The sequence below is a fragment of the Lingula anatina genome, chromosome 2, assembly GCF_051362555.1.
Source record: "Lingula anatina isolate TDL-2025a chromosome 2, LinAna3.0, whole genome shotgun sequence".
Taxonomy (NCBI): Eukaryota; Metazoa; Brachiopoda; class Lingulata; order Lingulida; family Lingulidae; genus Lingula; species Lingula anatina.
In genome coordinates this window covers 24,395,816-24,408,904 of record NC_141768.1, presented here as the reverse complement: position 1 = coordinate 24,408,904, position 13,089 = coordinate 24,395,816, and the positions used below count along the sequence as shown (strand labels likewise).

General features: G+C 37.2%; 1 protein-coding gene across 1 annotated transcript; it reads right to left on the bottom strand.

The window, feature by feature from the left end:
• Positions 1–6,801: 6,801 nt before the first annotated feature.
• LOC106171402 (uncharacterized) lies at positions 6,802–10,409 on the bottom strand. Its single transcript, XM_013551740.2, has 5 exons — positions 9,784–10,409; positions 9,652–9,695; positions 9,484–9,558; positions 9,298–9,361; positions 6,802–9,125 (listed from the first exon to the last, which is right to left on the bottom strand). The coding sequence occupies exons 1-5, from the start codon at positions 9,850–9,852 to the stop codon at positions 8,190–8,192; spliced, it is 1,188 nt and encodes a 395-aa protein (XP_013407194.2). The 5' UTR covers positions 9,853–10,409; the 3' UTR covers positions 6,802–8,189.
• Between the last annotated feature and the right edge of the window lie 2,680 nt (positions 10,410–13,089).

Here is a 13,089-nt window from a genome sequence, read left to right as displayed (position 1 = left end):
GCTTTGAGGTTCTTTACCAGGAAAGGAAGCGACCTGACCATGGATTTTGTAGTTGCTTAACGAAATCTACAATTACATACTGGTGCACTGGAAACAAATTTGGGCGGAGGAGGGTTGGTATTATTCCGAACAAAAAGACATTTAGCTACATGGAGGAAGGATGGCGGCGTAAAACTATGTGCCTAAGATGATGTGTATAATTAAAGTATAGATAGTTATATTATTATTATTATTATTATTATTATTATTATTATTATTATGTTTATTCTGAATTGTGAGTGAAGTATTCACAAATAAATGACATCATTTTACTTTTTTCACATTATCAGCAAGTCATCCAGAAGTACGCGCAATACAATTTTTGGGCTTCAAAAATTGGACAGGGCTCTTTCCCCCATGCCTCCTGTACTTAGACTGCGTTCTCATAAACCCATCGCACTAGCTTGATCGATCTAACTCTGTGGGGCTTCTTGCTAAAGTGCTTTCAGTGTAATCAGTTTAATTGTCTGGCACGCCCCCTTGAGTAACTAGGGGTAATTGACTATCGATAATTACCCCATTGCAGTTTGAGTAGGCGCTTACATTGAATGCAATTTAGGGAGAATCCCCACAGTTATATTGATCCAGCTTGTGTGATGGGTTTATGGTAACGCCCCCTATGACTTCACGCGGTTAAAAGAGTGTGTGTGTGTGTGTGTGTGTGTGTGTGTGTGTGCAGTGAGTGGGGTCAATCGAGCCTTCTCAACCCCTACAACCATGTACATTCAAAATTTATACATAGTGAAATTTGGATATACATGACAGGAAGTGGTATTTAATCAAGATGAAAAGCTAAATATTATACATGTCATATGAGACCTCACTTGACATTTGAGGTACGCATGAAACGAATTATTGAAAACTGGATTTAAACTAAAGCAGGGCTGAAAAGACTGTTTTAGCCGTCACTGCGAATATTACATGGACGGAGAGATAAAAGTACCCGTCACAAATTAAACTTGTCTCACCTAGCACATTCTCATTAGCACTACCATAATTATATTTTGTCCGTCAACTTTAATGAAACTTTACACTGTTTTATAAATAGTTACTTTATTATAGTGAATAAATTATATATCCTAAATTCCAGTATTTGGTATATTAGTTTAGAACAATAGTTCTTTTGAAACCGGGCCCAGTAATAAACAACAATCAAGCACAATTTTACACAGATATAAGATTATTAGGCTCGTAGGGGAAATCTAAAATAGAAAAATAGAAAATGTGTCTAAATTTCAATCCATGAGTAATATAGCAAGTATTGGCCTACTTGTGCGATAATAAAATGGTAATAAAAGGTAATTTGTCGTGTAAGGGGTTAATTTTAAGAATTGAAAAGAAAAAATATATATTATTAAATTTTCTGTTATCAAATCTGCATGTATGATATTTAATTATAATTAGACGATAGAATTTTAACTTTTTTTGTATCACTTCTTCCTTTAGTTTTCAACATTGACATTGGACATTGACATTTTATTTAAATTTATTTTGGATATGATATCCATGTGTCACATCGGAAACAAGATGAAAATTTTAAAATTATCCAAATCAAGGATGCAATTTTCATCAGGTAAGTTGACTACTTTATTTTACCGCCTTGAAAAGTTAAAGGAATTCTCAAACAAAATTTTCATAAGCTATATTACGTTATGACAAAACTGTGTTGAGTTCTTTATTCTGAATGGTATTTTACACAGGATTTTTGCGCCCAATTTAATTTTCCTCGAAAAAAGAGGATTTTTATTCGCACGGTACAAACGAAGCGTTTGGCGTCCCTGAACCTGGTTTAGATGTTTTAAATAAGTTCTAATTAAATGGTTTCAAATTAATCAGCATGCGTTTAAACCGCCTTATTTTTTTAGCATTTTACAAATGAGTAAGCAACTATAGACATCAGGGTTTCATCGTTTTTAAGATAAAAATAAGCAACTTTGCAGGTTATCCAGATATAAAAGGGACATTATCATATGTGTATAGTGTATCTTCAATGAGATCGCGACTGGCATCGCTGGGCCCTTTCATACTGTATTATGAATATACACAATAAAAAGTGTCACTTGTTTACAAAAAGCAATAATTTCCTTTTTCATATTTTTGCTCATGTGTGATGTACAAATAATCTTTTATATATATATATATATATGACTTATATATATATGACTTATATAACAGGTATTGAAAAAAAAAGTGACTGTTTTGAATGAAGCAATTGAAAACAGCGTAGTTCATGAGGTCGTTTAACTTTTTGGAATAATGATATAAAACCGAGTGTCTTTTAAATTTAATCTTGTAAATAACCTGAGACAGGACATCGAAAGCCATGAAAAACACTGACTATTCTGAATAAATAAACTTAAAACGGCTTCGTCCCTCGACGTCAGAAATGACACTGCATGCTTTCTGTAAAGACATTCCCACGTCTGAAAGCCACAAATCATGGTAGTATGCTTAACGTACATTACAACCCTGATGTGGACCATATAATGGTTATATTTTTATGATGTTGCTAAGGGCAAAATTTTGGCTCTACAATAGCTTTCACATACATATTCGCATGGGTATTTTTTCATTTTCCCAGTGAAGACAATGTGTCACTAAAACAGCTTTGCATAGGTGCATTAAGTCCATTTATCCATGAGATACTGGGACCGTGGAGCAACGAGAGACTTTACAAAATTCAGAACAGCGTTATATCCTAAAGTCACCTTGGGTTTTAATACAAGTGTTATCAGTTTCCATCTCTTCACACACGCATTTAAATAGGTACCCGAAGTAAGTGATTGCAGTATATTGACTGCGTTTCAATATTAAACTTACATTTAAATATGTTTGTTATCTGAATACTGTGGTCACAAAAACATAAATATGTTGAATTTGTTGCTGTTCAAACATAGTCACGTAATTGTACCGCAATAAATGATAATAATAAATATTTAATCAAATGTACACTATATACGTGTACTATTAACAGTGATGCAATAGAAAAATATTCTATTTACACCGTTTCTCTTCGCCCGCAAAACATTTGGCCCCTGTAAACCCAAGAAGACAAAGGACACCAGTTAACGCATATGGCAGATAGCGGGTCGACATACCTGCATACTATGAAGCTATCTATTAATTATTGCCATGACAATATTCATTATTAATTATTGTCATGGCAACTTCGATTATTTCAGGCAACAGTAGGCTCAATTCAAGCAGATCTTTCAAATGTAAATCGGTCAATAGTGCTGTGCGTGCGGGTATAATATTTACCGGCGCACTTGTTGAAACTGTCGTGGTTATATAGTAAAAGGCCTTAACAACGTGGCTTTGTTGCCATTGACTAAATGTCTTTAAAACAACACACTTTCCTTGTTGATAGGTCTCTTTGATACGTTTTCTGTCCTCATTCGGGTTTCTTTTAACTGTTTATTTATAAAACAAATTACAAAATGTACATGATGAACATAATCCCTGCAATTTGTTATCAATCAATCGATCAATGGGACAGCGCTTTCAAAAGAGGCAAACTCTATTTGAAGGACACTAGTTCGGATAACTGTTGAAAATGTGTCATAAATACAGTTAACAGAAAAAAATTAACAAATATCAATTAAAAAAAAAGCATTCGAAATACATCGTTTTTGAACTGTCCAATTGATAAGTCACAGGTTAGTCTCAACAAGAAAGAGGCTGCACCCTTTACCGGGAAGATGTTATAAAGATCTACATGTATGTAAATTACTTCGGCGTTTTTAACCTGTAATTTCTCCCTGATCCTAGAACAAATTCGGTAATCAACTTACAGATTTATTTGTATTATTTTTGCAACTGAGTTATTATTTTCAGATGGTAAAAAAGGAGGTGGCATTTGCTCACCAAATGTATTACTTACGACGAGAGCACACTTAAAAAATAGGGAATCTTTAGCGAAAACAGTTAGAACGATTAATTACTGATTTGTTTATCCAACAAATTGATTTAGTCTGACTGCTTCGGCCTGTAACGGAAACTACTCGGTAAAATAACGCACTTATCAACGCCTCTGTTTGTCGCTCGTTAGTGCAAGCCAGTCTGAAGCCTTAGTGATGTCCGCGAACTTGGTTTTCTAGGCAAATACCCGGCAATGCCCTTCCATCATTTATCTTTCGCACTCTCCGAGAAACGGAAAACTTGGCCACGTCTCCTGGAAACGTTCCCTGGTATTTCCTGAATCACGCATAGACAGATTCGCCTTTTAATGCTCTTCTGTTTAGTACCGCTACACATCATGTTGTCGACCTGGGCAGTGAATAAATGACGGAAATGATCTATATTTGCAATTTCTTACTCATGTTCATTGTTGCCAGTTACGCGTCTATTCTTGTTAACGGTAGCGCACTAGACAATTTGCCCTTTCAGCGATTTTGGCTATTTTTAGTTTCAATTGTATAGACATGGCCCTAGCTCAAACTCGGCGTACATGTATCAAAATACGTCATTAGTTATAGTTTTTTTATACCAGCATGTATGTAGCTTAGATATATAAAGTCCTTCTACGCAGAGTCCTTAACAATTACTGATAAATGTAATAAACTGTATGAGATAGAGGGGTGGAGAGAGCGTTTCCGTACTTACAAGTACATTTTATTCCAGGCGTATTTTTATATCGATATTTGACGGCAGTCATTTATTTTGACTCTAAGTGAAAATCTTTACATTCTAAACCTGTGCTGTTGAGTATAAAATATTTTTAAAGAGGAAATGTAATTTCCAACTTTTTACACTATTTTATGCTCGCGGGGTTTTAATTGCCAATTAACTAAATCCACGTACTGCTCAATAAATAGGTGAAAGTTATTATTGGCATCATTCGTGACATTCACCAATCCGATGTGGGGGCCGATTTCCTTGTCTGATATTTGAAAATACGTATCGATTGATATCACCCCGTGCTGCTTGAACACTATTTATTCCCAGTCACGATTTTTAAATCCCTTTTGGCTGAGTACCAAATCCAGAACGATGCGTCAACACCGACGTAACAACGAGTTACATAAACAAACCACGCCGTCTTTTCTCTCTAATCGCAGTCGCCGGAGGTTCAGAAACCACCAACACACGAAGTGATTTTGAAGTTACGCCCAGTCACTTTTTTTTAAAAGTCGATGCCTTCTAGTCCACATCAACCATGTTTTGTTGATTGATAAATTATGTAACAAAAAAGCGTGCCGTTCTACAATCGAACCGTGTTAGAATCTACCCAGGTATTGATTCGACGTCGTGCTCGGCGAAGGCTACTGTAGCTGGCAAACAGTCAACTCTTTTAAAAATAGAATATTCAATTTACTTCACAAGGATCTATTACGCGCGAAGTTATCTTTGCCTCATATTATGACTGGGCTGCGGGCGAGCATCGTGTACATAATATGTACATGTACCTGTGCAGTTACAGCGCGGGCAATTCCATTCATAAGTGATATAATAAAAACTTATCATTGCCTAAGTATAAAACCATTATTACGTTGTGTGGCTATGAGTACATTGAATCATGTGGAATTGATGTGCATTTAGGACGCTCTAGATAATAATGTAATCTATCAAATTGGCCGGCTTCGTGTAGCTGCTCACGCGTGTGTATGCGAAACTAAAGCATTTTATTGCGTGATTATGAATCCTGGTGTTGTATTTATTCACAAGCACATGGTTCACATAAAAAGTTTTATGGCGACAACAAGCGTAGAATGAACGCAATCTGCTACAGTATGCTGTTTTATATTGTATTTTCTATATATTTCAGTTGTCGATTGTGATTTACACGCTTTAACGCTGCAAGGATTGATGAAAACATTTGACAGCGATTTCAGATGCCGATCTGTGAAGAAGAAGCTCCCCATTTTGGTCGCTGATCCCTGTTTTAACTTATGCCTAATAACACCATGTTTTTCTTTTCTTATTCAATATCAAAAAGAGTATTATAGATAATATAAGCATCGCAACTACAACCAAAAGCAGAGAGGGTATGGAATTAGTTCTTTTCTTCCCCCTCACATTAACGAGACAAATATCTTTAAACCCTTATTATATAGATCGGTCAGTGAGTTTTTTTTTTTACTGACAAGAATTTGAGACTGTTACAATTAACATCTTTGACTCAATGAAGTGAATCTTGAAATCGATTGAAATTTAGGACTTCAGTTTCTCATAAACGAAATGCTTAAATGGAGTTACCGGTATTTGTAGAAAATCTGCAAAGTACTAGGCCATGTACGACAAAATGCGAAGGGGAGATGTGGTAATGTAAGCGATCAAGCTGATTGGATTATCAATTGTCTCATTGGGGAGATTTTGTGCGAATTTGTCCGTATTTCAGAAAAGAATTTCATCAAATGTACATGTTATGTAACAAATAAAGCAGTGAATTTTTCTATAATCAACAGCTACATGTAGTATTGAAATAGTTGTTTACCTCCAATATAATCTAGATCATCTTCTCAGAAGTATATCTTTGGGATAGAGGCTATTTGCCTGGATAACCTCATCCCCTGCTGAAGATGCTCTAAATGTTCATCGAACTATTGGAGGATTGGAGGGAAGAAAAGCAATCTTTAGTTCTCATTTGCCTTGAAAAATGGATTTGAAAGCGCCAGAAAATAAGTTAAATGCAAAACTGCCGTTTTCCCTCTATGCTCTTGACTACAATTTTCATGGGTACAAATCACATGTTTGTGCAGCTGTTACCGAATTGTTTGGCTTACTTAACTGAAAATGACGAGATATACAATATACAGGATATACGATATAACAGTGTTAATTTACTCCCTGTCCACCTTTTTCTCCGCCATCCCTTTCCCTCCGCTCTCTTCCTCCCATACTATAATTGTCGTTTTCATTAAGAAATTAAAACACAAAGGTAAAAAATGATTCAACTTTCACTCACGCTATCTCACACTCACCCAATGTCTTTGACGTAGTTGTTACTATGAAAATAATTATCATATTATCTTTAAATTCTATTTCTGAAATAAGACTAGTACTAGAGTTGCATGAGAGAGAGAGAGAGAGAGAGACTTTTAACGATGTGCCATATACATTTCTATTTACATACGCACACCTATTGTATTTACAAGAGTGATCATATTTCCCACGTCATGCGAACATCAGTCGACTGGATACAATACAGTGTTATGACAAAGTCAACAAAACATGATAATACGATAATATCCCGGATAAGAACCTAATTTATATATGAAAAAATAAACCCCCCTCTACAACAAAAGTTAAACACCCGTTCTGAATATGTACTCAGGTAACCCCTTCAAGCAACTCCCCTATGCATATTGTGTGTAATAAAACAAAAACGTGAGGGTATACATATCCATGGCCGTTTACAAAGTATATCGTCCGTATCAGCTGTGCATCCTTGCACAGGTAGTTATAAATAAGTGTTTTATATACAGAAGCGCAGTTACAAATGCACATACACGGCGCTGAGGAGTGAAATAATAACGCTATCCCCAATAGGTAATATTGTTGGTGCTTGGTGATTAAAAAAATTCACTAGGGTCGGTTGCATGCATTCCTCCACAAAGTCACGAAATATATATCAGAAGAATGATCATGGTTTACCCTGTTCATATGACGGTGATGGCGTCTTGGATCACCGACAATGTTTTCGTCGTGGAATTCCCATAAATTGGAAAATAAACCCCCGATGAAATAACCAGAGCGATGGAATAAGATATCCTTCATTGTACAGTAGTTTCACATTGTAGACACTGATTTACTGGTCATTTCGAGGCTTCCACTTTTTCTCGCAACATGCGGAACTTCCCCCGGCACACGAACTCAAAGTAACTTATACTCTGAAGTGGTCTTTGATCGAACAAGCAAAATTCACAGCATAATATGATAGTGGTTGAGCTGGCTTAGAAAGAAACCCTATCGCCCCTAGTGGTGTTACAAATATATATTTACTGTATATATCATGTGTGTGTTTATTAATCTAGCTGAAAACTAGCCAGGGCGGGTGTAAAATTTAAATAAGAGGAGATGTAAAAAAAATTTGAACGAAAAGCGAGCTAATTTCGACCAAAAGCCAGACCAAGAGAAGGAAGAAAATAATGCCTCCGTTTGAAATTAGGAAGCTTCTATTTCTAAAACAAAATTTTCCCACACTAATTTCACTTTTCGATGTCTTCTCCGTCACGATTTCTAAAGAATCCGTCTTTGATCACGCTTTCTCGGAACGTCACAGTCGTGTGGTGTGACGTGACGTCAGTGATGAATACGTAATCCAAAGTTGACGTCACTTCAGCAGAGGGATGCCAATGGAGTTTTTTACCCAAGCTTTTCTCATCTTCTATATCACCAATATTTCTTAGGAAACGACTCTTCGGGAGAGCAGTCACACTATTTCCGTTTGTTGTTAATGACGTGGATTGTAACGATGTACTACAATTCTCGTGCATTTCGTTATTTTGTTTGGATGGGGATACATGTACATTCAGATCTAATGATGCGTCAACGCTTTGGCAATTAACGTCATCGTAACCATCGTAGGACACTGTGGAACAAGAGGACACAGATGACGTCTCCTCTATGCAATCGCCCTCATCTAATATCCCTGTGGAAAAACTTCGGGGCAAGACACCCCCGCTGCTCTGAGTTTTTCCCCAGGGGGAAAGCCTCCTCACCCCAACGTTCGATGGCACTCCCTTATCTGAGAAAGCCCCACTGAATCCTGGCGTTAAATTATATGTCTTGTCGAAATTCTGCCCTGAGTTTTGCTTGACCGATGAAAAAACACCAGAAAAAGTGTTGGCATTTTTAGGAGGGCGTCCCCGTGGTCTTTTTATCTGAAGTCGATTTTTCGGAGGCCGGCCCACTTTTCGACGGGGCAGGGCTAGGTTGTACCCTGTTCTTGCTTGGCCAGGTGAAGTCGTGGTATTTTTTCCCTCTCTTAAAAATTTATCGCTACTAAAAGCTCGCGAGCTAAAAGTGTCGTCTGCTGTTAGCAGGTCACCTGCATATCCGCCACTATTATCATGACGCGTAATTCCCTGATCGCTCTCTGAATTTCGTTTCTGCTGTCCTTCAGCCGCTCGCTGTCGGGCCTGCTGCAATTTTAAAAGATGGTACACAATTTAAACTCTCCTTTACTGTAGTCTACCTCAACCAGGAAGCTTTCACTTTAGAGAAACAATTCGAAAATAAAGGCAGGTCACGAGCTAAACTGAAAATATACCACAAATAACAGACCCCGACTAGCTTTAACGAATTAATACTCACCTGATCAAGTAACCACTTGGGTTTTCGACCCCTGCGTTTATAAGGCGAGCCCTTCTCTTGTTCTCTAAAAATACAACAAGAAGGATTCATGAAAAGATACAAGAGATAATAATAAAACTTGCCGTGCAGTTTACGCCGACAGACTGGGAAATCGTAGCGCGGCCATATTGAATAAGACGTACTTACCTCAGTAACTGTTGCCTGAAATTCTCCAACAACCGAGTGTCCAGAATGTTGTCTGCCGGTTCCCATGTGCAGTGTCTGAAAGAAGAAGGATTCTTTTTTCATCTGGTACATAGTGGCCGAGGGGACAATCCGTAAATGTTGAGAAACTCCCCTTCGCCCGATACTTACTTTAAGCTCCATCCCTTCCATTTCACCAAATATTCCACCTTGCCCTGCAACGAAAAATCGAGCAGTTTTAACGCTGTTATAGCCACTATGGCTTAAATCCAATATTAAGAGATGCTGGTATAAATTATTCACCTTACGAATCCTTCTCTTTAAAATGCTTTCCGCAGCGAACACTTGGTCTCCGACTTGAGAGAGCTCCATGCCGAGCGAGTGAGAGAGTGGTATGTATATCAATGTGCTATTCAGCTCACGTATGCGGAGATTAAATATTGCATTTCCCTACAGCTTAGCAGAGCCGACAGCCCATAATAATCTCGCGTGACGTCACTCCGTCAGTTCCATCTGTGACCCACAATTACCCACTAAATTCCCGTGATACAGGCGATATGTCATCGACCGTTCAAAGGGTTAATTTTTCGACGGGACACCCGTGATGCTATGGAATCTCAAGGTGCTCTGCAATGGCAGGTTAATTACCATTTCGAGCGCGTTCCACCTCGTCAAGTCGGCGACCTAGATTTTAAAACAGCAAACGTAAATCATCTGTGGTGTGGATCTTGATACATCATGATCATCGTGGCAAATTTCAATTTGTGAACGCACGAATAAAATCGTTATATAAAGAAGATTTAAAGGGTGAAGTCTGGACCTCGTCCAATGTGAAGTGTAAATAGCGCAGACTGCGTGAACAGTTGCTTCACACCGCCAAACCGTAGGTCAATACCCAGTCGTGTCGGCACAAACCAGCGCACTTGTTTTAGTAAGCTGTAATACCACGCCAATCGATTATTACATCGCAGAAACCATGTTATGGCACTCAAATTCTTTCAAAGACGAATGAATTTCGTATGGATTTTTCACGAGTGGGTGAATTTGAATTTTTAGATCGCCTAGAAAATTTATCAAACTATAACACTTATAAAAAAATTGATCAATACGCAGCGACATTCTGTATTTTTTACAAATAAATGAAAGAAAAATGGGAGCATGCTGTATGCTGGTAAAAACTGTTTTATCACGTTGCCTAGAAGTTAAATATAAAATATATGCATTTGGGTCATATACGCACACATGTATTATTTCTATTTTTATATATATTGCCCGTTAAATGATGTATATCTTACATCTTTCATTTGCACTCTATCTGTGCACAAAGACCAGCATGATAGATAGGCCCACACCAGCAACAATACTGAAACCAGGAAACCATTTCTTTGAATTTCCCCCAACGCACCTACACTGTAGTTGATACTCTTCCTAGAGTTTATGTTATTACAGGTATTTTCTTCTTTGTCCCGTGACAGAGCTTTTGATCTCGCGTGTGCAGTAGAGAAACAGAAATGTCATTGTGCCTGGGACATACAAATATAGGTCTATGTACACATCTACCTGTACATTTAATGTTCGGGCAGACACTTATATGATTTGGGCATAGAAAAGTAAAGGGTCACCACCCTGACACGCCGCATTAAATTAAATCATAATAGCCCGAACGCTAACACAACCAGGGAGAGTTTGTTTGCGGACCATTTTGATCTACCGGTGAAAGTACATGAACTAAATCAAAGTATATATATCTATCTAAGACATATTAGTGCCTGCCGGTTTAACTTTACTTTTCTTAACGTTTGCAGACGTACATTTACCTGAAATACTAAATATGCTCTGAGCAAACTACCTCGAGGTACAATGAAATGTTGGGGTTCGATATACTGTATGTTAAGGGTGAAATCAGCAAGAAAAAAGAATGTAACCCATGCCATTTACAAATGAGAGGTTGATATCATCAGAAAAACAATTATTTTTCCTCGTGTGTAGAAAAGCCTCCAGCAATAACCGACTTTTTTTCTTGGTAACGTTCTACAGTGTAGCATGCTTAAGATCACAAATCAATAAGAAAAAAATTTACTTTTATGAAAATCTCCATCTACTTCCTGCCGTAGTCTATAAATATTGTTCCTCAAAGAGATTACAACCTTACTTAAAGGTAAGCAATTAAAAATCCAACTCAGGATACATTCAGTTTAAAAAAAGAAAAAGGAACTTCATGGTTTTCTGTGGTTTGTTTTTGTTGTATTTCCACAAGTCATCTTATTGATTTGCGATCTTATTACGCATGCTTTAGTGTAGGACACTACCAAGAAAAAATGTCGGTTATCGCTGGAGGATTTTGTTCTACACTCACACGTTTTTATCTTTAATCATTTCACCATTTTTTCAGCTGAATACGGAGAATGTAAGCCACAAGAATATGAATGATTACTCTTCTTAACGTCTTTTGACAGCTGTTTTTTTACCCTTGAACAGCGCCCTGAAGAGGCGCATTCACATAAATATCTCAATTACTAGCTCTGTAAAAATTTTGACACGAATAACATAACAGTCTCATCATTAACTGAGGAGCGTTGACAAGAAAATACCTTCCATTCGGTAGGAAAGAAATAGTGCTAATTAGAAATTATGCTAATTTTGAAATTTGTCATGCTTGGTAAAATCTTGAAAATTTACCATGATAAAGGTCTTGGTTTGAACTGTTGTTGACTTACGCTGCATATTGATGTTTTAGTTCAGTAGACAAGTGAGATGTTTGTTATCTTGTGTTATATTGACGTATTGACCATGTCAAATAGAGTGCAGCTAAGGCTCTACCCTGAAGTGACTCGGTAACACGATTCACGCCGGTTGGGTGTCACGTTCTCAGAGCCCAGTACACTCTCAGACAACATCGTATCTCCAGGAAATGGGATTCTGTTGAAAGTTATCTTGATGTTTTTTATTATTTTTTTTTTTTAAATTTGAATCTTAGTCATATAACATAGTGATAGATTTTTTTTTTAATCGCGGCGACGTAAGTGCAGCATAGGAGCGCCGCTGCGCGCTTTCAGTTTGGTGAGATATCCCAATTCCACTTCTTCCATGCGGCTATATAGACCCATTTGAATCAGCAACAATTTCATGATTCCCGAAGAACGATCCGCGTCCAGAACTGTTTGATATGAGGATGGCTTCTCACGCTGCACCAGATAAACCCATTAAAGAATTTTATTACTATTAAATAGTCTTTCGGTTCACAGGTTTAAGCTTTAATCTTTAAATCTATAATCATTTAATAAATGACAATAAGCTACATTTTAAGCACGTTAAATTCCCAATGGTCCTTTTAGAGATTTATCTTAAAAGCTGCAGTTCATTATCTATTAGCCAGGGGAAAAAATTGCTATCGCTGTCATTGAAAGCGTTCAATTATCTTACAGTATGTACAAACATATCTTTCTACCTCTGACGTGGTAGAAATTCACTTGAAATTTCAAAAAAATAGACTAAAAGTAGAGGGATGCATGACGATATTAGGGACGACATTGTTTATCATGGTAGTGACCGAAATCCAGCCCACATTTACTTTGGAAATTGAACGATCATTTGCCAACCTTAATTGTG